This window comes from Delphinus delphis, chromosome 17 (genome assembly GCF_949987515.2).
Source record: "Delphinus delphis chromosome 17, mDelDel1.2, whole genome shotgun sequence".
In the NCBI taxonomy this organism is placed as follows: Eukaryota; Metazoa; Chordata; class Mammalia; order Artiodactyla; family Delphinidae; genus Delphinus; species Delphinus delphis.
This window is the reverse complement of record NC_082699.1, coordinates 34,484,718-34,512,001: the sequence shown is the minus strand read 5'-3', so window position 1 is coordinate 34,512,001 and position 27,284 is coordinate 34,484,718. Positions and strand designations below refer to the sequence as shown.

The 27,284-nt window shown below is 36.9% G+C and overlaps 1 protein-coding gene across 2 annotated transcripts in view; it reads right to left on the bottom strand.

Moving 5' to 3' along the window:
- Positions 1–27,284, bottom strand: part of DECR1 (2,4-dienoyl-CoA reductase 1) — a 52,610-nt gene that overhangs the window by 8,575 nt on the left and 16,751 nt on the right. For both annotated transcript variants that reach the window (XM_059994873.1, XM_059994874.1), the window contains exon 6: positions 3,818–3,917. In XM_059994873.1, coding sequence (XP_059850856.1) covers positions 3,818–3,917 — 100 coding nt within the window. The remainder of the gene's footprint in view (positions 1–3,817; positions 3,918–27,284) is intronic.

Here is a 27,284-nt window from a genome sequence, read left to right as displayed (position 1 = left end):
AGTGCCTTAATTGAGTAAGAGACGGATTACATAGATTTAAAATATTAACCATATCATGTCTAACTAGGCTTTAATACAATTGTTGAACTGAGCTAAAAAGGAAATAAGAATCTAAAAGAATCTTGCTAAATGCCCTGAAGCAAAATAGAACACTAATAGCAAACATGAAACCTTGAAGAAGCAACCTGTTTTAAAAGCCTACTTGGGACTTCCCTGGTGGTGCAGTGGTTAAGAATCTGCCTGCCAATGCAGGGGACACGGGTTCGAGCTCTGCTCCGGGAAGATCCCACATGCCATGGAGCAACTAAGCCCATGCGCCACAACTACTGAGCCTGAGCTCTAGACCCCGAGAGCCACAACTACTGAGCCTGAGTGCCACAACTACTGAAGCCCGTGCACCTAGAGCCCGTGCTCCGCAACAAGAGAAGCCACTGCAATGAGAAGCCCGTGCACCACAACAAAGAGTAGCCCCCACTCGCTGCAACAAGAGAAAGCCCATGTGCAGCAATGAAGACCCAATGCAGCCAAAAATAAATTTTAAAAAAAAAAGCTTACTTGATAGATATGTCTTTTTATTACCTAAACTTATTTTAGAAATTTAAATTCATATGTACATTTGTGTGCATATACTTAATCTACTTTAAAAAAATGATTTAACGTAACTTAAGAAATACATGTAATGCAAATGAAGAAGATAGAATTACTTGAAAAGAAAGAAAACAAACAAAACAAGGATAAGGAAATATAAGGAAGTCAAGAATGAAACTTATAACTAAATGTATTGTGATATTCCACATAATTATAATAGGCAGGTGAAAAACTTGTATCTACTCCTTCCATGATGCTATGCAAAAGGTAAGCCTAATCAGTTACACAATTCACACTGCCCATAACGAAAAAAGCAAGCTAATCTCTCAGGAAAAACACAATTGTTTCTGACAAAAAAATTTAATAAAACATTTCTTCCAAGAAAACGTATAAAAGGAAAATTGTGTAGTATAGTAATGTCCTTAAGACACTGTATCCTTGCAATAGATACAAAGGGATAAGTTTTGTATAATTATAAGATATCTATTAACATAAGCTTTATGTAATTATAAGATACTCACTAAGATAAGCATTAACATTAACAATGCTTTATAAAGCATTGTGTTCCAAGTACAGTCTGTTAATCTGATTAATCCACTGGTACATTTTAGAGAAATGGGCTGCATCTCTTTCAGGCAAATCATACATTAAAAACTGCTTTTCTGAGTGATACCTTTAACAGAGTCCAAGACCATACCTACCCTGGGTATGTACTTGTAGTGCACCTACTAGATTGCTAGGGAAGTAGTAGCTGTGTGTCTTAACAGAATTACTGAGCTGAGCAGAGTTTACAGCATTCTGTGAAAAACTGGGCAAGCTATTAAGGAAACTGGCTTAAGAGGAAAAGCCATGCTATCTCTATTCATAGGTGCAACAGATAAATTTGTTCTAGTGCTAGCTCTTATAACCTAGTTTATATTCTCAAGATCTACTGTAACATGAGGAATCCACCTCACTGGCTCACTCTGCATGTTAAGATGCTAAGTACAATATACTCAATAATGTTAACCATTATTGTTTTTCAATCAACAGGTGTTTATTGTGAGCTTATTATATGCCAATACCCTCAAACAAAGAAAGGCAGCCCTGCTTTCAGGAGATAGTCCCTCTCTCAAGAGAGGTCGCTTTAGTTGTATAAAGAACTAGATACTACTATCCTGGAAACTGTGTAATATGTGCCAAGGCTACGTAAAGGAAGAAGTATCTATGCCTTCCTGAAGTACATGGAAGGCTTCCCTCAGGAGGTGATAATTGAGCTGACACTTGAAGAAGGATTAGGAGTTTTTTGTGGGAGTAAGGGGGAAAGAAGAGGATGGGAGATATTAGAAGGTAGGCTGGAAAAAAGAAGACAGCCCAGGCACATGGGCCAGTGTGAGTAAAGGACAAAGGCATAAACAACATGCAGTATTCAGGGACCTATAAGACCTTATCTGGTATGATTGTGTACTATAAAATATGAAAGATGGCTGATGGGAACACGGGCTGGGGAGGAAGGTACACATTTATTGAGCATCTGCTATGTGCAATTCACTATGCAGTAATACAAAAAAAGCAGCACAGAATCATAGTCCTTAAAAGACATGAAATTGAAACCTCTAACAAGAGTCAAAGATCTCAACAAAACAAATATTGTACAAATGGTGCCAAAATAGTCAAGTTCAAATCCCTTATTTCCAATACCATTTGACCTTAAAAAAAAAACCCCAAAATGGTAATTATCTCTATTCAAACTAAACTGCTGAGTAAAGTATGACTTCTTTGTATCTCAAACAAATGTGTATTACTGGTTTAAATGTTAAAAAGAACCTTGAGACTACTTGAAAAAGAGAACAATTATGTAGTTCTACAAGCACTGAGCACCAGCTATGTACCTGATCTTGCTGAGCAATGAGTACACAAAGATGAATAAGATATGCTTTCTTCTCTCACAGACACACATTCTAGTGGGGAAGTCATATAGCTTTAATGATATGTTAAAAATAGTCTACAGTGCCCTTCTCTGTGCCCCTTCATTTTAGAATCTACAACACCGGATGGCATTTATTAATGTGTTAGTCTTCTCACTAGACTGGAATAAACAAAGTTTTAAGGGTGCAAAGAGTAGAGGATGGTTAATTCTCTTCTAGAGAAATGAAAGTAAATATCCCAGAGGAGGTGATACAAGCGCCCTGAAGGGAGGCAAAATATCACAGCAAATTCCAACAACAGCATCACCCAGGCATAGAAATATGAAAATGCGTGGTGTGTTTAAGAAAATATAGAGCACAGGAATGATGGTAATTAAAAGCACAGGAATAACAGTAAAAGAATGCAAGTTCAGGTGAGAATGAGGACTGTTCTATTTCCATCACTATCATATCCCTGTATCCCATGTACACAAAAGATACACAATAAATATTTATCAAATAAGTCAATGAATAAAGAAAGGCCAGGGACAAGTCTGTTTAGAATACCATATTGAGTTTTGGCTTTTATTCCAAAGAGTAATAGAAAAATGATATAAGGTTTTTAACTAGGCATTATAAGAAGCAGATATACATTTGTAGAAAGATAAGTCTGGTGGGAATGTGAATAAAAAATAAAGAGAAAAGAAACTGGTAGCAGAGAAACATATTATGGGGTTATTACAGTAAGCAAGACAAGCAATGATAAGACCTTACATTACAACTAAGACAGTAGAAAAGGCCAATGGGGAACAGATTCAAAAAGCAATCATATGCTGCTGAGAAAAGGCCAAAAGGGCTGACAAGTGGTCACTGTCTATATTAGTTCTATTAATCGTGTATAGTAGGTACAATAAAAGGATGAAGGTATGTTTAAGAGAGGTCAGAGGGGGCACTAGTAAAGATACATGGATACACTAGTCTGAGTTCCTATAAGCCTTTTTCTCATACTTTATAATACACAGTCATACTGGATAAGTAATTAAAATTAAATAAAATTTAGTTTCTCAGTCACAGTAGCCAGAATGCAAGGGTTCAATGGCCACATATAGCTATTGGATACTGCAGATTTACAGAACAGTTCGATCATTGCAGAAAATTCTATTGGACAGTGCTGCTGTAGACAAATAGGACCTATTCATGAAATAGAATGTCTCCTGGTGAATCCAAATTAGTCTTTGTTTTATTTTTCTCTGGAAAGAGACTAGAAAGCAGGAATTTAGTTACACAAGCTACCAAAGCACATTATTTATCTTCAGTGACAGGATTAACACAGTAGTACTCACTTGTTCATGGCCTCCACTCCTGCTTTGGCAGAAGCACTTGGTACTACAAAACCTGACCCAGTCTCAGCATAGATGGTTGTAATAGCAAGAAACGATGCTCCTGACATTTTAAAATGATACAGTAATTAACAATACAGCTAAATCAATTCACATCAGGAAAACATTATTTATAATAATGGGATCTAATTCAAGAGGGTATAACAAAAACTGAAGAAATTTTCAAAACTTCACTAAGCCTAAATTAATGAAAGAGTAATCTAATAAAATTGCTACATCTTTGCTAGTAATCTTGCTGCCATTCAGGATGGTCCAGTCTGTGCTTAATTAAAATTCTATACCAGGTGAGTCAATACCAAGGCTCAAATCTCAAAGGTATGGCCCTATTATACCCTGCATAATCAGCTGGACAGGATTTCCATTAACCCATTTATAAGAATAAATCGGAACCAAAACTAAATTAGCAGGGACTTCTGCCTCCAGCATCATGGATTTGTCGTCCTCCTGTAAACACAAAGAAACTGTATCAAATATATGATACCACTATTTTCAGATACTGTTTAGCAGGCAGGGAAAGATGGCAATTCCTGAGAGAAGAAAAACAAATGAAATGAGCCCTAAGATCAGATTTTGCCTAAAGGTACTGTACGTATACCATAGTATGTACTATATACTACATATATATACATACTATATATTCTATATTACATACTCTATATTATACTATATACATATGTCATATAGACTGTGGCATAAGGAGTAGGAAAATAGCCATATAAGGCATTATCACTGAGTTGAGGAGACAGATCAGATTTTAGAGAGACTGAGGAAGTTGCAATTTGTGAGGAGAGTTCCCCCAAAGAGAAAAGTATGTAAAGATAGAGCCCCATAAATCTGCATAGTGTATCCTTGAGTCTCTGGCCAAATATCAAGCTGTACATGTTTAGGGTAAGATTCCATAAGGCCAGGCAAAGAACAACTGCCTGGGAACCATAAGCTGAACAATTCCCAGAGTACACAGAGGGCTGGGAGATAAGTGAGTCTGAGCAGCTTTGTTGAATATCCAGCGCTTTCAGTGGAAAAGTTCAGAAGGGCTGTGCATTAATAGGAGGGTTAAATTAGCCCAAAAGTAAAGTCTACTCTAGACTCACCCAAATAAAGCTTAAAAATGAACACTGAACTGATCAAGCTGGTCCACAAGTTTTTAATTCAAAGGGAAATTAAAACGCATACACATATGTGGACACCACACACACACACACACACACACACACACACACACCACCACCACCACCACCACCACCACCACCACCACCACCACCACCACCACCACCATAAAATTCATAGCATGCAACCAAAAATTACTACACATAAAAAGACACAGAAACAACCAGGAGAAAAATCAAATAATAGAGAGACTCTCATAAATGACACAGGAGATAGAATCAGCAGATGAAGACCTTTCAAATGATATTGTACACTGGACAGCTACATGTAAAAGAATAAGATTAGAACATTTCCTTACACCATATACAAAAATAAACTCAAATTGAATTAAAGATCTAAAAAGACCTAAAACCATAAAATTCCTAGGAGAGAATATAGGCAGAACACACTTTGACATAAACCACAGCAATATTTTTTTGGATGTGTCTCCTAAGACAAAAGAATAAAAGCAAAAATTAACAAATGGGAACTAATTAAACTTAAAAGCTTTTGTACAATGAAGAAAACCATGGATGAAATGTAAAAACCTACTGAATGGGAGAAAATACTGGCAAATAAGATGGCCAATAAGGGGTTAATATCCAAAATATGTAAACAGCTCATACAACTCAATATCAAAAAAAAAAACAGCCCAATTAAAAAATGGGCAAAGACATATTTCCAAAGAAGATATACAGATGGCCAGCAGACACACGAAAAAATGCTCAACAATGATAACCATCAGAGACATGTAAATCAAAACCACAATGAGATATCACCTCACACATGTCAGAATGGCTATCACCAAAACGTTTACAAATAACAAATGTTGGTGAGGATGTGCAGAAAAGGGAACCCTAGTACACTGTTGATGGGATTGTAAATTGAGGCAGCCACTACGGAAAACAGTATGGAGAGTCCTCAAAAAACTAAAAATAGAACGACCATATGATCCAGCAATTCCATTGCTGGGTATGTGTCTGAAGAAAAAGAATGTTCATAGCAGCATTACTTACAATTGCCAAGATATGGAAGCAATCTAAGCGCCCATCAACAGATGAATGGATAAAGAAAATGTGGTATATATATATATATATATATATATATATATATATATATATATATACACACAATGGAATATTACTCAGCCATAAAAAAGAATGGAATGTTGACAGCTGCAACATGTGCATGGACCTAAAGAGTATTATGCTTAAGGAAATAAGTCAAAGAAAAACATATGCTGTGTTATCACTTATACGTGGAATCTAAAAAATAAAATAAATGAATGTATACAACAAAACAGAAACAGACTCACGGATATAGAGAACAAACTAGTGGTTACCACTGAGAAGAGGAAAGGGGAAAGGGGTGAGATAGGGGTATCGGACTAAGAGACACAAACTACTATGTATAAAATAAGCAACAAGGATATATTGTACAGCACAGGAAAATACAGCCAGTAATCAACATTGCCTGGGACATACTGGGTTCTCAGTAAATTGACTGTATGAAAGTTTAAAATAATAATCTTTAGCTCCTGAAAAATCACTGATTTTCTACTTCCTACTTAGCCACAACACTGAAAATACTGTAAGTTAATATTAGCAAATGAATCAAACTATATATATATATATATATATATATATATATATATATATATATATATATGAAACAGTAGATACTTTAAGAAATTTAAGACTACAAGTTTGAAGGACTACAAGGAAAATAATTTAAAGAATATTCAGATAAGTTTTTTTTCTCCTTGACATATTTTGTTTCTCTTTCCCTCCACACACTCCAGAGTAGAAACAAAACTTAGTACAACCCGGAAAACATTGGGAGTGGAAGAGGGGACAGGAGTACCATTTTAAGGACATGAGAAATAAGAATAGTTATGTTAGGCATTATGGTAACTTTTCCTAATATATCAAGCTCAATCTCTCAGATCTCTGAAAATTACTTTGTTTCCAAATTCACCCTGTGAAAGAAGAGGATGTAGAACTTTAGTGTACACCATTACAGTACACTGACAACAGATGCTAACTGCATCATCTTACAACAAAATTATAAAAACTACTTTTAAAAGTGACAATTACTTATGTAATGCCAATGTTCCAATAGAATGTGCTCTATCTTCCCATTCAGATTTAACAGCAATTTTTCGTGAGGTGTGGGAAAGGAGGAGTTAAGTCATTATTATGTAATTGAGATACTGGAAATGAAAGTTATCATCCTCTTCTCTTTCTCTCTAGATTTTATTTAAGATGTGGGTAGCCCACTGCTTAGAATGAGATACTGCTGCTTTTAATTACCCCTGAGTGTAAAAAAGAGGCAAACATTTGAAATTGCACTGTTCCAATAGGATGAATGCTGCATAAACAATTAACAGCTGGATTTCAAAAAATGAACAGTGGTGCTAATAGCTCAAAGTAAAGAATTCCCAGACTCCCAGGGTCAGTCACAGATATATTTTTTTCTTTTCATAGGAAGGCTTATCATTTAAATTAGAATTACCTATGGAAGAGGCTTGTAAATGGCAAGTTTCTAACATCCCAGTGCTGACAACAAAAATAGAACCTATGTTAGTGAAGTTAAGAAAACAGAGAAAGGGAGCAATAAATAAAATAAATATTATGCTTGCCCATCCTTAACTATTTCAAAATGGAAAAAAATAGTAACAAAGAAACACTAAAAATCACACTATTAAAAAGGATAAAACGTGTAAGATTACATGCCAGTTTCAAAAAGACTCAAAAGCTCTAAAATCTGGTTTAAATACAAATTTTGAAAATTAAAATAAAAAATTTTAGTTCCAATGTCCAGTAGAGATGGAATACTGCAGTTTAAAGACACCTGACTCAAACATTAATTCTACTATTTACTAGCTCTATAACTGTGTGACCTTGGGCAAATCACTTCCCTGTTCTGGGCCCCAGATTTATCACTGTAAAGTAGGAAAATAGAGAGTTTCCAGCAAATGTCATTACATTCTACAGATTACTCACTAATTGATCATTGCAATCGATTCTACCTATTATTCTTTTACCCTCATGCAAAAAGTCCCATTTGAAAATGATAATATCCAGCTCTTTAACCACCATTTGTAACTTCAATTGATGTTAACTTTGACTTCCCAACCTACTCTGCCATTTTAATTAAAATTTGACTCCTGGACTTAAACCTACAAAAATATCTGTAACCACATCTCAAAGCCAACTTCTCTCAACAATCTGGAAGATTTCAACATTCAGGTGGACAAGATCATAAATCTTACAGTTCCATGACCTTCAGTGCTACCCCAATTTAGCCACAACCTGAACTTTGTCATCATTCCAAAATACTGAATGCAATGTGTTAACTCTCTGTATTCTGTCCTTCCAGATCTTTCACATCCTCATATTACATGTGCTCTTTGAGACCTCATTATAAATTCTGGGTGCTTTATCTCCCATATTCTTTAGGCTCATAGTTCCCTCCTAGTCTAACTTTTCTATTTACAGCCTAGACTATTACATGAATCAGGCACTCAATTCCTAGCCACACATTCTCTCAAACATCCATCCTGCGGTTCTCAATACCAGAACGGCCTTCTCCACTCTTATAAGGAGGGAGTTTTAAAACTGTTCCAAGCTGTAGGTAAATGCCATTGGAAAGATGCATCTACAATTTCACCAGGGCTCTCAACATCATTTATCAACTCTTTCAGTATCCAGAGTAAGCTCCTCCACCTATGTTTCTGATTCACATCTCCTGAGACTACAACATTCCTTCATTGGTTCTCTCTTCTTTCTTTCTCAACACTTCTCATTGGGCCCTCCCCTCAGTCATTAATCACGCTTCAGTCTCCACTCTGAATATATCTCTTGTTAAGATCCTTCAGTTTATCTTTACCCAATTCCAGAGGGTAAAGTCCACACCCCTTAGCCTCATCTTTGCCTCTCCAGGCATTATATACTACACGTAAGTAAGCCTGAACTCCTTGCACTATCTAAGCACACAGGTGAGCTATTGCTTGCAGGTTTAACTCTTCTACTGTTATTGCCAGCAATTAATCTTCCTGACAATCATAACATGAAGAGAAAACTCTTCACTTCTCTTTTTGATGAAGGCACAGAGGACACTAACTCTTAGCCACTTTTTTTTTTTTTTCTTAGCCACTTTTTGATAAGAGACTCAACTGAATTTAAATCTAAAAGTCATCAACACTCTAAAAGTTATTCACAGGATGATCATATAACTTAAAAACAAATAGCATAACTCTTTTTAAAAGATTATTATCTACTAAGTGAAGACACCTCATTTGAACATTTAACATAAATACATCCTTCATGTAGGTTGAAACTTAAAAGTTTAATTACAATAACTGGTATCAGATCTCCGGTTTTTCTAGTCTATTTTAACTATGGGACATAGGAACATAGCCTCACATTCAGATACTTTATGGTCCCCTTGTAAAACAGGTGGTAAAAATACACTTATCTTGGAGGAATCTAACATTTTCTTTAATAGCTAATACTGAGCAGTAGTCTGAGCCAGGCACTATTCTTAACACTTTACAGGCACTAGCTCACTTAATCATCACAGCAATCCTAGGAGGAAGGTTCTATCTTTATCTTCCTATTTACAAGAGACTGAGGCACAGAGAGGTAGTTTTCCCAAGTTCACACTACTAATAAGTGGTATCATCAGGACTAGAACCAGGCAGTTTGATCCAGAGCCTGCACTCATAAAATTTCCTCTCGAAGAAATTTTCAGTTATATAGTTAAAAAGAAAAAATAAGATTCCTTTCCAAAATTTCCAAATCACCTTACCTTTACATTATCTTCACAAAACATCAAAGTAAGGTACACAGTTGCTATAAGAAAATTTAATAAATGAGGTAGAAATGTTGTATCAAATTAGTAACTCTGGCAAAAAGTGATTTTAAAAGGATATTAACACTGCCTTAATAAATGCCAACTCATTACTAAGAAAGTGTTTTTAAACATTCTTAAAATGCACCCACTGTTCTAAGGAAGGCCTAGTCGCAATACACAGAAATGTACCCATATGGTCCTTCTATACTTTAAAATCTAAACAGCATACAACTTGCACTCACACTGACAAATAAGAAAAGCCTCATCCTATGCCTGCTCTACTCTTCCTTCTTCTGAAACAAGGTGCATTTGCCTCCTTATCAGTTGATTTTGTCAAATGGCTCATCATCTTCTTTTCCCCTAATAGTAAAGCTGAAGGACATAATTGAAAGTAGTGTTAAACATGCCCTCAATTCGCCTTTTTTTTGTGAGTCTCAAAAATGTTTCATTCCATAAACAAAGCATCACCTTTGTGCTTAGTGATGAGTTAGGAACTGGTGGGGAGAAGAATGGAGTAAGGGTGGAAAGGGTTTTCAGGTGGGGCAGAAGTATTGTATACTGATGGGTAATAGCATTTCCAATTTTGATGGATGAGAAAAGAAGACTTGCAACATGGAACAATAACAATATGCAGCATGTTTTTAAATGCTAAAGTGTGTATTAGAGCTTTTGAATAGGACATGATTCATTAACGTGTGGAACTAAAGCTGGGCATGACAATTCTATATGGCTTAAGGGAAAATGATTCTGTCAGAGTCTATGTAAAAGAGTAGTCAAACAAAGCGTGATTACAGGAGGATGTGAGATTGGACAGGCTGAAGTTCACTGAATGATGTAATGATGAAGGAAAAGTAACTGGCGAGTTCAGTATCAATGGATTGAAAATAAGAATGCTTTAAAATTTATTTCTGTGTTTACAGTTCACACATTATGTGTCTAGAACAGCAAGATGGTTAAAAACTTTGTGTTTTCTGATAATTTGTTTTAACTCAATTGCAAGAATGGCATAAAGTATTTTACGTAGTTCAAAGCCTTCAACTGATTCTTCATAACTATTGATTAAAAGGATCTTTCCTTTTTTAGTTTCTTCGGTTGGTGCATTATTTGCATTTACTCTTCTCTTCCTCTAGCACAAGGCTGCTGGTAAGATATTCTCAGGCTGCTGGTAAGATCATCTCAGGCATACTTCCAATGACACTGATCCTATCCATGATTTCCTTTACAGACACTTCTTAACTACTTTCTATTTCCCCTTCATTGTTCATGATTAATCTGACTAGACAATAACCATTCACTCCTTGCCTTTCCCTGACACAGTCCATATGATTCAAGCTTCCTTGGGCTGCTTCTGACTATTCCATACTCTTAGATTCCCTGAATATCTGAAAATTAATTCTACCTAATTCTTTAAATTATCTAAGCTACCATATGTTCATTCACATACATGAAGAAGCACATGAATATTTTTGAAGCAATTTATGTTTTTCACAAAACTTTTGTATCTAATACCTTGTTTGCTTACTAAATATTGGAGTAGTAGTTGATTATCCAATCTTTTTTACAGATGAGAAAGCTGAGTAGTGGTCAAAATATCAAGACTCACCATCTAAGTATCAGGTATAAACTAGGTGACAATGACTTTAATTAAACTACTGCTCCTTTTTTCCTATTGGACCACTTCTTTGGTTTTTTTTTAAATGAACTTATTTATTTTATTTATTTATTTTTGGCTGTGTTGGGTCTTCGTTGCGGTGAGTGGGCTTCTCATTGTGGTGGCTTCTCTTGTTGCAGAGCACGGGCTCTAGGCATGTGGGCTTCAGTAGTTGTGTCATGCGGGCTCAGTAGTTGTGGCCCCATGGCTCTAGAGCACAGACTCAGTAATTGTGGCACACGGGCTTAGCTGCTCTGCGGCATGTGGGATCTTCCTGGACCAGGGATCGAACCCGTGTCTCCTGCACTGGCAGGAGGATTCTCAACCACTGCACCCCCAGGGAAGCCCTGGACTACTTCTGACAATAAAAAAAAATTTGTCAATCATCAGTTTTAACAGTGATAATTAACACTTCTTAGTTATTTAATAAACGAGATTTTCTCATCTGTAAAAGTGAGAATTAAAAACATCTAGCAATATATTAAAAAAGACTTAACTCTGCGCCTCAGTTTCTACTCATAACTATAAACAGCACTTACCTTCCAGAGTCATTACAAGTATTAAATGAGTTCATAAATATTTAACACTTAGAACAAAAGCTGATATAGAATAAGCACTTGATAAATGTTAGGTGTTTTAAAAAAGTAAGAGGAAAGGAAGTAAGGAAGGAGGGGAGAGGGAGGGAAGGAGAGGGAGTAAGGGAGACAAGAAGGAAGAAAATTTAGTTAAAATTAGAGCATTTACTTATAAATAATACTGTTCAGTATTCTAACATCTATTGCATCTTATATCTGTATTTAATAATTATACAAGTTGCAGTAATCACTACAGATTTCTCATATGTGGTCTTACATGGAAGAAATTCTAGCTTCCTGGTATAAAGTAATCTATGTGACTCAATGATCAAAGATAGTCCAAAATCAAGTAAAATATCTGGGTAGGCTGTCACATATTTTGTCAATTAATACACTCACACAGACAAAAAAAGTAAAATTTAAGAAAAATTGTTCTCTTTAAATAGAATCCAAACAAATATATTTTTTAAAAAAACAATAGTGGATATGTGGTCAATATTCTTACTCAAATGTTAAGTAATTTAAGATTCTGAAAAACAACCAAGTATGAAGAGCATCACACTATGTTGAACACTTATTTAATATGTCTTTCACAGTGGCACAAGAGACATTGGTTGAATTTAGTTTAAATATAATATCAATTTCAAAAGACAGGGCTGTAAACAACATATCATCTATTGGCAAAGTAGAGCTGAGGACTGACAGAGTAGTAAGTAAGGCCTTAAGAAAACAAATCCAGGAGACCTTCAAGATGGTGGAGGAGTAAGAAGTGGAGATCCCCTTCCTCCCCACAAATACATCAGATATACATCAACATGTGGAACAACTCCTACAAAATACCTACTGAACACTGGCAGAAGACCTCAGACTTCCCAAAAGGCAAAAACTCCCCATGTACCTGTTTTTTTTTTTCTTTCTTTCTTTTTTTCTCCCATTTCTTCTGAGCCATGTGGCTGACACAGTGTTGGTGCTCTGAGCGGGTGTCAGGCCTGTGCCTCTGAGGTAGGAGAGCCAAGTTCAGGACACTGGTCCAACAGACACCTCCCGGCTCCATGTAATATCAAAAGGCAAAAGCTCTCCCAGAGATCTCCATCTGAACACTAAGACCCAGCTCCACTCAACAACCAGCAAGCTCCAGTGCTGGACTCCCTATGCCAGAAAACTAGCAAGACAGGAACACAACCCCACCCATTAGCAGAGAGGCTGTGTAAAATCCTAATAAGGTCACAGACACCCCAAAACACACCATCAGACATGGTCTTGCCCACCAGAAGGACAAGATCCAGCTTCATCCACCAGAACACAGGCACTAGTGTCCTCTCCACCAGGAAGCCTACATAATCCACTGAACCAACCTCACCCACTGGGGGCAGACACCAAAGACAACGGGAACTATGAACCTGCAGCCTGTGAAAAGGAGACCCCAAGCACAGTAAGTTAAACAAAATGAGAAGACACAGAAACACACAGCAGATGAAGGAGTAAGGTAAAAACCCACCAGACCTAACAAATGAAGAGGAAATAGGCAGTCTACCTGAAAACAAATTCAGAATAATGATAGTAAAGATGATCTAAAATCTTGGAAATAGAATGGAGAAAATACAAGAAATGTTTAACAAGGACCTAGAAGAACTAAAGAGCAAATAAACAAGGATGAACAACACAATAAATGAAAATAAAAATTCTCTAGAAGGAATCAATAGCAGCATAACTGAGGTAGAAGAACGGATAAGTGACCTGGAAGATAAAATAGTGGAAATAACTCCTGAAGAGCAGAATAAAGAAAAAAGAATGAAAAGAATTGAGGACAGTCATAGAGATTTCTGGGAAAACAAAAAACGTATGAACATTTGAATTACAGGGGTCCCACATGAAGAAGAGAAAAAGAAAGGGACTGAGAAAATATTTGAAGAGATTATAGATGAAAACTTCCCTAAAATAGGAAAGGAAATAAACAAGTCCAGGAAGCGCAGAGAGTCCCATACAGGATAAATCTAAGTAGAAACACACCAAGACACATATTAATCAAACTATCAAAAATTAAATAAAAAGAAAAAATATTAAAAGCAGCCAGGGAAAAACAACAAATAACATACAAGGGAATCCCCATAAGGTTAACAGCTGATCTTTCAGCAGAAACTCTGCAAGACAGAGGGACTAGCAGGACATATTTAAAGTGATGAAAGAGAAAAACCTACAACCAAGATTACTCTACCCAGCAAGGTTCTCATTTAGATTCGGAATGAGAAATTAAAACTTTTACAGATAAGCAAAAGCTAAGAGAATTCAGCACCACCAAACCAGCTTTGTAACAAATGTTAAAGGAACTTCTCTAGGCAGGAAACACAAGAGAAGGAAAAGACCTACAATAACAAACCCAAAACAATTCATCAAATGTTAATAGGAAAATACATATTGATAACTACCTTAAATATAAATGGATTACATGCTCCAACCAAAAGACATAGACTGGCTGAATGGATACAAAAACAAGACCTGTATATATGTTGTCTACAGGAGACCCACTTCAGACCTAGGGACACATACAGACTGAAAGTGAGGGGATGGAAAAAGATATTCCATGCAAATGGAAATCAAAAGAAAGCTGAGGAGCAATTCTCATATCAGACAAAACAGACATTAAAATAAAGACTATTAAAAGAGACAAAGAAGGACATTACATAATGATCAAGAGATCAATCCAAGAGAAGATATAACAATTGTAAATATTTATGCACCCAACATATGATGCATAATGCAAATGCTAACAACCATAAAAGGGGAAATCGACAAAAACAGAAACATAGCAGGGGACTTTAACACCCCACTTTCACAAATGGACAGATCATCCAAAATGAAAATAAGGAGACACAAGCTTTAAATGATACATTAAACAAGATGGACTTAATTGATACTTATAGGACTTAATTGATTTATTATAGGACATTCCATCCAAAAACAACAGAATACACATTCTTCTCAAGTGCTTATGGAACATTCTCCAGGATGGACAATATCTTGGGTCACAAATCAAGCCATGATAAATTAAAGAAAATTGAAATTGTATCACGTATCTTTTCCGACCACAACACAGTAAGTCTATATATCAATTAAGGGAAATAAACTGTAAAAAATACAAACACATGGAGGCAAAACAATACACTACTTAATAACCAAGACATCACTGAAGAAATCAAAAAATACCTAGAAACAAATGACAATGAAAACGTGACCCAAAACCTATGGGATGTAGCAAAAGCAGTTCTAAGAGGGAACTTTATAGCAGTACAATCCTACCTCAAGAAACAAGAGAAATCTAAAATAAACAACCTAACCTTGCACCTAAAGCAATTAGAGAAAGAAAAACAAAAAAACCCAAATTAGAAGGAAATAAATCATACAGATCAGATCAGAAATAAATGAAAAAGAAATGAAGGAAACAATAGCAAAGATCAATAAAACTAAAAGATGGTTCTTTGAGAAGATAAACAAAATTGATAAACCATTAGCCAGACTCATCAAGGAAAAAAAGACTCAAATCAATAGAAATAGAAATGAAAAAGGAGAGGTAACAACTGACACCTCAGAAATACAAAGGATCGGGCTTCCCTGGTGGCGCAGTGGTTGAGAGTCCGCCTGCCAATGCAGGGGACATGGGTTCGTACCCCGGTCCGGGAAGATCCCACATGCCGCGGAGCAGCTGGACCCGTGAGCCATGGCTGTTGAGCCTGCGCGTCCGTAGCCTGTGCTCCGCAACGGGAGAGGCCACAACAGTGAGAGGCCCACATACCGCAAAAAAAAAAAAAAAAAAAGAAATACAAAGGATCATGAGACATTAGTACAAGCAAGTATATGCCAATAAAATGGACAATCTGGAACAAATGAACAAATTCTTAGAAATGCACAACCTTCCAAGACTGAACCAGGAAAAAATAGAAAATATAAACAGACCAATCACAAGCACTGAAATTGAGACTGTGATTAAAAATCTTCCAACAAACAAAAGCCCAGGACCAGATGGCTTCCCAGGCAAATTCTATCAAACATTTAGAGAAGAGCTAACACCTATCCTTCTCAAACTCTTCCAAAATATAGCAGAGGGAGGAACACTCTCAAACTCATTCCATGAGGCCACCATCACCCTGATATCAAAACCAGACAAAAGATGTCACAAGGAAAGGAAACTACAGGCCAATATCACTGATGAACATAGATGCAAAAATCCTCAACAAAATACTAGCAAACAGAATCCAACAACACATTAAAAGGATCATACACCATGATCAAGTGGGGGTATATCCCAGGAATTTAAGGACTCTTCCATAAACGTAAATCAATCAATATGATACACCATATTAACAAATTGAAGGAGAAAAACCCTATGATCATCTCAATAGATGCAGAAAAAGGTTTCAACAGAATTCAACACCCATTTATGATAAAAACCCTCCATAAAGTAGGCACAGAGGGAACTTAACTCAACATAATAAAGGCCATATATGACAAACTCACAGCCAACATTATTCTCAGTGATGAAAAACTGAAACCATTTCCACTAAGATCAGGAACAAGACAAGGTTGTCCACTCTCACCACTATTATTACATAGTTTTGGAAGTATTAGCCACAGCAATCAGAGAAGGAAAAGAAATAAAGGGAATCGAACTTGGAAAAGAAGTAAAGCTGTCACTGTTTGCAGATGACATGATACTATACATACAGAATCCTAAAGATGCTACCAAAAATCTACTAGAGCTAATCAATGAATTAGGTAAAGTAGCAGGATACAAAATTAATGCACAGAAATCTCTGGCATTCCTATACACTAATAATGAAAAATCTGAAAGAGAAATTAAGGAAACATCCCCATTTACCACTGCAACAAAAAGAATAAAATGCCTAGGAATAAACCCACCTAAGGAGACAAAGGATCTATATGCAGAAAACTATAAGACATTGATGAAAGAAATTAAAGATGTTACAAATAGATGGAGAGATATACCATGTTCTTGGATTGGAAGAATCAACATTGTGAAAATGACTCTACTACCCAAAGCAACCTACAGATTCAATGCAATCCCTATCCAACTACCAATGGCATTTTTCACAGAACTAGAACAAAAAGTTTCACAATTTGCATGGAAACACAAAAGACCCCAAATAGCCAAAGCAATCTTGAGAAAGAAAAACAGAGCTGGAGGAATCAGGTTCCTGGACTTCAGACTATACTACAAAGCTACAGTAATCAAGACAGTATGTTACTGGCACAAAAACAGAAATATATATCAATGGAACACGACAGAAAGCCCAGAGATACACCCACACACATATGGTCACCTTATTTTTGATAAAGGAGGCAAGACTATACAATGGAAAAAAGAGAGCCTCTTCAATTAGTGGTGCTGGGAAAATTGGACAGCTACATGTAAAAGAATGAAATTAGAACACTCCCAAATACCATACACAAAAATAAACTCAAAATAGATTAACAACCTAAATGTAAGGCCAGACACCATCAAACTCTTAGAGGAAAACATAGGCAGAACACTCTATGACATAAATCACAGCAAGATCCTTTTTGATCCACCTCCTAGAGAAATTGCAATAAAAACAAACAAATGGGACCTAATGAAACTTAAAAGCTTTTGCACTGCAATGAAAACCATAAACAAGATGAAAAGACAACCCTCAGAATGGGAGAAAATATTTGCAAATGAAGCAACTGATAAAGGATTAATCTCCAAAATATACAAGCAGCTCATGCAGCTCAATTTCAAATAAACAAACAAACCAATCCAAAAATGGGTAGAAGACCTAAATAGACATTTCCTCAAAGAAGACATAAAAATTGCCAACAAACACATGAAAGGATGCTCAACATCACTAATCATTAGAGAAATGCAAATCAAAACTACAATGAGGTATCACCTCACACGAGTCAGTGTGGCTATAATCAAAAAATCTATAAACAATACATGTTGGAGAGGGTGTGGAGAAAAGGGAACCCTCTTGCACTGTTGGTGGGAATGTAAATTGATACAGCCACTATGGAGAACAGTATGGACGTTCCCTATAAAACTAAAAATAGAACTACCATACAACCCAGCAATCCCACTACTGTGTATATACCATGAGAAAACCAAAATTCAAAAAGAGTCATGTACTGTAATGTTCATTGCAGCTCTATTTACTATAGCCAGGACATGGAAGCAACCTAACTGTCCATCGACAGATGAATAGATAAAGAAGATGTGGCACATATATACAATGGAATATTACTAAGCCATTAAAAGAAACCAAATTTAGTTATTTGTAGTGAGGTGGATGGACCTAGGGTCTGTCATACAGAGTGAAGTAAGTTAGAAAGAGAAAAAGAAATACCATATGCTAACACATATATATGGATCTAAAAAAAAAAAAAAAGGTTTTGAAGAAACTAAGGGCACAACAGGAATAATGATGCAGAGGTATACAATGGACTTGAGGACCCAGCGAGGGGGAAGGGTAAGCTGGGACGTAGTGAGAGAGTGGCTCAGACATATATATACAACCAAATGTAAAATAGATAGCTAGTGGGAAGCAGCTGCATAGCATAGGGAGATCAGCTCGGTGCTTTGTGACCACCTAGAGGGTGGGATAGGGAGGGTGGGAGGGAGACACAAGAGGGAGGAGATATGGGGATACATGTATATGTATAGCTTATTCACTTTGTTATAAAGCAGAAACTAACACACCATTGTAAAGCAATTATACTCCAATAAAGATGTTAAAAAAAAAGTCACCAAAGAATATTCTATCCTGAAAAGTCATCATTAAGATATGAAGGAGAAATAAAGACTTTCTCAGACAAACAAAAGCTGATGGGGTTCATCAACACTAGACCTGCCTTACAAAAAATGTTGAAAGCATCACTTCTACTAGAAACAAAAAGGCAAAAGTACACAAAACGTTGAGTAAGATGTTAAATAGAAAAGATGTTAAATAGCAACTCTTTATCAGAATAGGTTTTTTTCTTTCAGTTTTATTGAGATCAAGTTGACATACAGCAAGCACTATATAAGTTTAAGGTGTACAACATAACAATCTTACATACATCATGAAATGATTACCACAATAAGTGAACAATGATCACCTCATACAGATACAAAATAAAAGAAAGAAAGTTTTTTCCTTGTGATGAGAACACTTAGGATTTACTCTCTTAACTTTCATATATGGCATACATATAGCATGTTAATTATATTAATCATGTTGTACATAAACAAACTTACAGAACAGGTCTTTCAAACACTTTATTATTGCATAAAAGTTAAAAAGGGGACTTCCATGGTGGCGCAGTGGTTAAGAATCCGCCTGCCAATGCAGGGGACACAGGTTCAAACCCTGGTCCGGGAAGATCCCACATGCCGCAGAGCAACTAAGCCCGCGAGCCACAACTCCTGAAGTCTGCATGCCTAGAACTTGTGCTCCACAACAAGAGAAGCCACCACAATGAGAAGCCTGCACACCACAACCAAGAGTAGCCCCCACTCACCACAACTAGAGAAAGCCCACGTGCATCAACAAAGACCCAACGCAGCCAAAAATAAATAAATAAAATTTTAAAAAAGTTAAAAGGGAACAAAAGCAGAAAAATATAGCTACTTCAATTTGGTAACAAACTCACAACGTAAAAAGGGGTAAGTTGAGACAACAAAAACACAAAAGTGAAGAGGTAAGGGATGGAACCCATATAGGTAAATAAAGGTCTGATGCTATCGTCAGAAAAAGGACAATTTTCTCTATGAGACATTTTATACAAACCCCATGGAACCACAATACATAAATCTAGAGCAGAGACACAAAACATAAAAAAGAGGAAACTGAGTAAAGTGTCTAGAAAACCACCAAACCAAAACAGCAGACAGAAACACAAAGAAAATGAAACAATGGAGATACAAAACAAGCAGAAAACAGGAGATAAAATGGCAGTCCTCATTTAACAATAATCACCCTAAATATAAATGGATTGAATTCACTAATCAAAAGACACAGAATTAGATGAATTAAAAAACAAGACCCAAATATATGCTACCTCCAGGAGACTCATCTCAGCTCTAAAGACAAATGTAGGCTAAAAGTGAAGCAACAGAAGATAATACTCCAAGCAAATAGTAGCCAAAAGGAAGTGGGTATAGGGGAGCGATCAAGATGGCTCCGCCATCTTGTTTGGGAACAAACAAACAAAAAAAGATAGCAGAGGAGTAGGATTTGAAGCTCTACTCCTCCCACAAAAACATCAAAAACACATGTACAAGTGGAACGATTCACACAGAACATCTACTCAACGCTAGTAGAAAGTGGCTATAGCTATACTTATATCAGACAAAATAGACATCAAATAGAAAAGGTAACAAGAGACAAAAATGGAGAGTATATAATGATTAAGAGGACAATTTAATCAAAAAGACATAGTGATTAATATATGTGCACCTAACATAGGAGTATCAAAATATATGAAACAATTATTAACAGACCTAAAGGAAGAAATTGACAGCAACACAATAATAGTAAGGGACTTTAACACTCCACTTACATTGATGGATAGATCATCCAGACAGAAAGTCAACAAGGAAATAGTGGCCTTAAATGTGAGATTATACCATATGAATTTGATAGATTTGTAAAGAACGTTCCATCTAAATGTAGCAGAAAACACATTCTTCTCAAGTGCACATGGAATTTTCTTAAGGATAGACCATATGTTGGGACACGAAACAAGTCTCAAAAAATTTAAGAAATTTGAAATCATATCAAGCATCTTTTTCAACCACAATGGTGTAAAACTAGAAATCAACTACAAGAAGAAAGCTGGAAAAATCATGAATATGTGCAGAATGAACAACATGCTACTGAACAACTATTGGTTCAACAAAGAAACCAAAGGAGAAATCAAAAATTACCTGAAGACAAATGAAAATGAAAACACAACATACCAAAATTTATGGGATGCAGCAAAAGCAATACTAAGATGGAAGTTTATGCTAATACAGGCCTACCACAGAAACAAGAAAAATCTCAAATAAATAAACCTACACCTAAAGGAGTTAGAAAGAAAAGAACAAAGCCCAAAGTCTGTAAAAGAAAGAATACAGTAAAGATTAGAGCAGAAATAAATGAAATAGAGACTAAAAAGACAAAAGAACATATCAATGAAACTAAAAGCTGTTTCTTCAAAAGGACAAACAAAATTGACAAAGCTTTAGCTAGACTCACAAGAAAAAGAGAGGGCTCTAATAAAAAAATCAGCAACAAAAGAGGAGAAATAACAAGAGACACACAGAAATACAAAGAATTATAAAAACATATTATGAACAGCTATATGCCACCAAATCAGACAGCTGAGAAGAAACCGATAAATTCATAGACTCATACAACCTTCCAAGACTGAATCATGAAGAAACAGAACATCTGAGTAGACTGATCACTAGTACAGAGATTGAAACAGTATTCAAAAACCTCCCAAAAAACAAAAGCAGAGGACCAGATGTCTTCACAGGTGAATTCTAACAAACATTTAATATCTATTAACACCTATTCTTCTAAAAAGCTTTCAAAAATTTGAAGAAGAGGGAACACTTCCTAACTCATTTCTATGAAGCCATCATCATCCTGACAACAACAAAAAAGAAAATTACAGGGGCATCCCTGGTGGTGCAGTGGTTAAGAACCCGCCTGCCAATGCAGGGGACACAGGTTCGAGCCCCGGTCTGGAAAGATCCCACATGCTACAGAACAGCTAAGCTCATGCACAACAACTACTGAGCCTGTGCTCTAGGGCCTGCGAGCCACAAGTACTGAAGCCCGTGTGGCTAGGGCCCATGCTCTTCAACGAGAAGCCACTGCAATGAGAAGCCCGTGCACCACAACGAAGAGTAGCCCCCGCTCACCACAACTAGAGAAAGCCTGTGCACAGCAACGAAGACCAACACAGCCAAAAATAAATAAATAAATAAATAAAATTAAAAGAAAAATAAGAAAATTACAGGTCAATATTCCTGATGAAAACAGATCCAAAAATCCTCAATAAAATATTAGCAAACCAAATACAACAATACATTAAAAGGATCATACACCATGATCAAGTGCAATTTATCCCAGGGATGCAAGGATGGTTCAAGATCACAAAGCAATGTAATATGCCATATTAACAAAATGAAGGATAAAAAACATGATCATCTCAATCAGGTGCAGAAAAAGCTTTTGACAAAATTCAACATCCATTTATGATAAAAAAAAAAAAAACTCTCCAGAAAGTGGACATAGAGGGAACATACCTCAGCATAATAAAGACCCAATATGACACACCCACAACTAACATCACACTCAATGGTGAAAAGCTGAAAGCATTTCCTCTAAGGTCAGGAAGAAGACAAGGATGCCCACTCTTGCCACTTTTATTCAGCATAATACTGGAAGTCCTAGCCACAGCAATCAGAGAAGAAAAAGAAAAGGAATCCAAATTGGAAAGGAAGAAGCAAAACACTCACTGCTTGCAGATGACAAGATAAATAGAAAATCCTAAGAACACACCAAAAAATTACTCATCAATGAATTCAGTAAAGTTGCAGGATACAAAATTAATATACAGAAATCTGTTGCATCTCTGTACACTAACAACAAACTATCAGAAAGAGAAACTAAGGAAACAATCCTGTTTACCAGCACATCAGAAAGAGTATATACCTAGGAATAAACCTATCTAAGGAAGTAAAAGACATGTACTCAGAAAACTGTGACACTAATGAAAGAAACTGAAGATGAGACAAACAGATGGAAAGATATACCACGTTCTTGGAGTGGAATGAATAATATTGTTAAAATGACCATACTACTCAACATCAAAAAAACAAAGAACCTGATTTAAAAATGGACAGAAGACCTGAACAGACATTTTTCCAAAGTGGACATGCAGACAGCCAACAGGCATGTGAAAAGATGCTCAACATCACTAATCATCAGAAAAATTCAAATCAAAACCACAATAACATAGTACCTCACACCTGTCAGGATGGCCACCATGAAGAACACAAATAACACACGTTGACGAGGATGTGGAGAAAAGGGAACCCTTGTACACTGTTGGTGGGAATGTAAATTGGTGCAGTCACTGTGGAAAACAGTACAGAGGTTTCTCAAAAAAATAAAAATAGAACTACCATATGACCCAGCAACTTCACTCCTGGGTATACATCCAAAAAATACTAATTTGCAAAGATACATGCACTGCAATGTTCATTGTACTGGGCTGGCCAAAAAGTTCATTCTGGTTTTCCCCTAACATCTTACATTTATTTGTAAGTAGTATTATCTACAATTGTCAAGATGCAGAAGCAACCTAAATATCCATCAACAGATGAGTGGACTAAGATGTGATATAAACAGGGTGGAGTCAAGATGGCAGAGTAGGAGGACACAGAGTTCACATGTCCTCACAACTAGGGCACCTACCAGATGCTGGTGGGGGACCTCAATACCCAAAGGGACGGGAGGAACCCCCAAGCGACCGGGTAGGATGTGGTGGGGAACGAGGGGGGAGAAGTGGAGGCTGGACGGGACTGGCACGCCTGACGGGTGGCTGGGGAAGGGGAGGGATTCCCACTCCTGGAGAGGCCCACTCACCATGAGCAAACCAACGGGGACCGGGAGTCGGAGGAGACCCTCAGGGGTTCAGAGGCTAGCATTTCCCCCACCCACTCAGGCCCTGGGGAGCCTGCTGAGGTCCGGGGCCTGGTCCTCTGCCCTCCAGGGCCCCCTCCAGCATGGGTCATGGGAACATGGGAGGGAGGGGGGAGGAAGAGTAGAAGTGAGCCGGGAGGGACCCCCGGGGTTGTAGGATCCGGGGGGAACACAGCTAGCATTTCCCCTACCCACTCAAGCCCCTGGGAGCCAGCTGGGGTCCTGGGCCTCTAGCCACGTGGGTCCTGTGGGTGTGGAAGACGGGGGAGGAAGAGTAGACACGAACAGGGAGGGACTCTCGGGATAGGAGAATCGGAGGGAACACAGCTAGCATTTCCCTGCCCACTCCGGCCTCATCGAAACTGCTGGGGTGCTGGGCCTGGCACTCCACCCTCCGAGGCTGGAGGCACCCCAAGGGCCCCTCGAGCCCCGCTGAGCCTACCCCCCACCCCCAATCCCCAGGGCCTTTTCCAGCAGCATAGGTCCTGAACACAGGCTCTTCCCCAGCCTAAAGCCCACCTCCAGCCTAGACCCGCCCCAGTTAAGCTCCGCCCCCCACAGTCAAGGCCTTTTCTGGCTATTTTTTTTTTTTTTTTTGCTACTGGGGTTATGTTTTACCTTCTGGTTGCTGTTTCATTTATATTTTTAATTCTTCTAATATACCTGTTAGTTTTTTATTTTTATTTTCTTTTTTACTCCTTGTCATTGTTCTGCTCCTTTTTTTTTTTTCTTGTCACACCACATCACTTGCAGAATCAGTTCATGGGCCAGGGGTCAGGACTGAGCTCCTATGGAGGGAGTGCTGAGTCTGAACCTCTGGACTAACAAAGAACCTCAGACCCCAGTGAATATTAATTGGAGTGAGGTCTCCCAGAGGTCCTCATCTCGGCACCAAAACCTGGCTCTACCCAACTGCCCGCAACCTCCAGTGCTGGAAGCGTCAGGCCAAACAACCATTAAGACAGGAACACGCTCCCACCCAACAAAAAATTAAGACAACAAAAAAATATGCAACAGACGAAGGAGCAAGGTAAAAACCTACAAGACCAAATAAATGAAGAAGAAATATGTAACCTACCTAAAAAGTAATTCAGAGTAATGATAATAAAGATGATCCATGATCTTGGAAATAGAAGGGAGGCACAGATAGAGAAAATACAAGAAATGTTTAACAAGGACCTGGAAGAAATAAGGAACAAACAAACAGTGATGTACAGCAAAATAAATAAAATGAAAACTACACTAGAAGGAATCAATAGCAGAATAACTGAGACAGAAGAATGAATAAGTGAGCTGGAAGATAAAATGGTGGAAATAACTGCCGAGAGGCAGAATAAAAAAAAAAAAAAAGCATTTGAGAAGATTAAACACCCATTTATGATAAAACTCTCAATAAAGTTGGTATAGAAGGAACATACTGCAACATAATAAAGGCCATACATGACAAGCCCATATCTAACATCATACTCAATGGGGAAAAACTGAAAACTATCCCTCTAAAATCAGGAACAAGGAAAGAATATCCACTCTTGTCACTCTTATTCAACATAGTATTGGAAGCCCCAGCCAGAGCAATTAGGCAAGAAAAAGAAATCAAAGGCATTTAAATTGGAAAGGAAGAAAAAAAATTGTCACTATTTGTGAATGATAAGATTTCATATATAGAAAACCCTAAAGACTCCCCCAAATAGTATTAGAAATAGTAAAGAAATACAGTAAAGTTGAAAGGTACAAAATCAACATACAAAAAATTGGCTGTGTTTCTATACACCAACACTGAGCTAGCAGAAAGACAAATTTAAAAAACAATCCCATTTACAATCACAAAAAAAAGAATAAAATACCTAGGAATAAATTTAACCAAGGAGGTAAAAGACTCATACACTGAAAACTATAAGACATTGTTGAAAGAATGAAGACACAAATAAGTGAAAAGATATTCTGGGCTCGTGGGTTGGAAGAATTAACTTTGTTAAAATGACCTTATTACCTAAAGCAATCTATAGATTCAATGCAATCCTTATCAAACTCCCAGGGACTTTTTTCATGAAAATAGAACAAAAGAATTCTAAAATTTATATTGAATCACAAAATACAGCAAATAGCCAACACACTCCTGAGAAAAGAGAACAAAGCTGGAGGTATCACACTCCCTGATTTCAAACTAAATTACAAAGCTATAGTAATCAAAACAGCATGGTAATGAAAGAAAAAGAGATACACAGATCAAAGGAAAAGAAAGTAGAGCCCAGAAATAATACCATGTATATACAGACAATTAATATATGACAAAGAAGCAAAGAACATACAATGGAGAGAGGATAATCTCTCCAGTACTTGGTGTTGGGAAAACTGGACAGTCACTGACAGAAAATGAAACTAGACCACTATCTCACACCATACATAAAAATCAACTCAAAATAGATTAAAGATTGAATCTAAGACTTGAAACCACAAAATTCCTAGAAGAAAATAGGCAGTAAGCTCTTTAACATCAGTCTTAGCAATCTTTCTAGATATGTCTCCTCAGGCAAGGGAAACTAAAGCAAAAATAAACAAATGGGACTACATCAAACTAAAACGCTTCTGCACAGCAAAGGAAACAATCAACAAAATGAAAATACAAACTATTGAATGGAAGAAGATACGTGCAAATGATATATCCGATAAGAGGTTAACATCCAAAATATGTAAAGAGCTCATACAACTCAACAACAACAAAAAACATTTAAAAAATGGGCAGAGGAGCTGAATAAACATTTTTCCAAAGAAGACTTATAGATGGTCAACAGGCACGTGAAAAGATGCTCAACATTGCTAATCATCAGGGAAATGTAAATCAAAACCACAATGAGATAGCACCTCACACCTGTCAGAATGGCTATCATCAAAAAGACCATAAATAACAGATGTTGGTGAGGATACAGAATAAAGGGAACCCTAGTAAACTGTTAGTGGGAATATACACTGGTGTAGCCACTATGGAAAACAGTATAGAGGGTCCTGAAAAAATTAAGAATAGAACTACCATATTTTCCAGCTATCCCACTTCTGGGTATTTATCCAAAGAATACAGAAACACTAATTTGAAAAGATATATGAACCCCTGTGTTCATCATGGCATTATTTACAATAGCCAAGATATTAAAATAGCTAAGTGCCCATCAACAGTTGAATGGATAAAGATGTGATACACACACACACACACAAACACACACAGAAATACTACTCAGACATAAAAAGATAAAATTTTCCCATTTGTGACAACACAGATGGACCTTGAGGGTATCATGCTAAGTGAAATAAGTCAGATGGAAAAAGACAAATACATATGATATCACTCATATGTGGACTATAAAAAACAAACACATGCACACACACACAAATGAAAAAACCAAACAAAAACAAACACATAAATACAGAGAACAGAGTAGTGGTTACCAGGGGAAGGGGCAGGGAGGAAT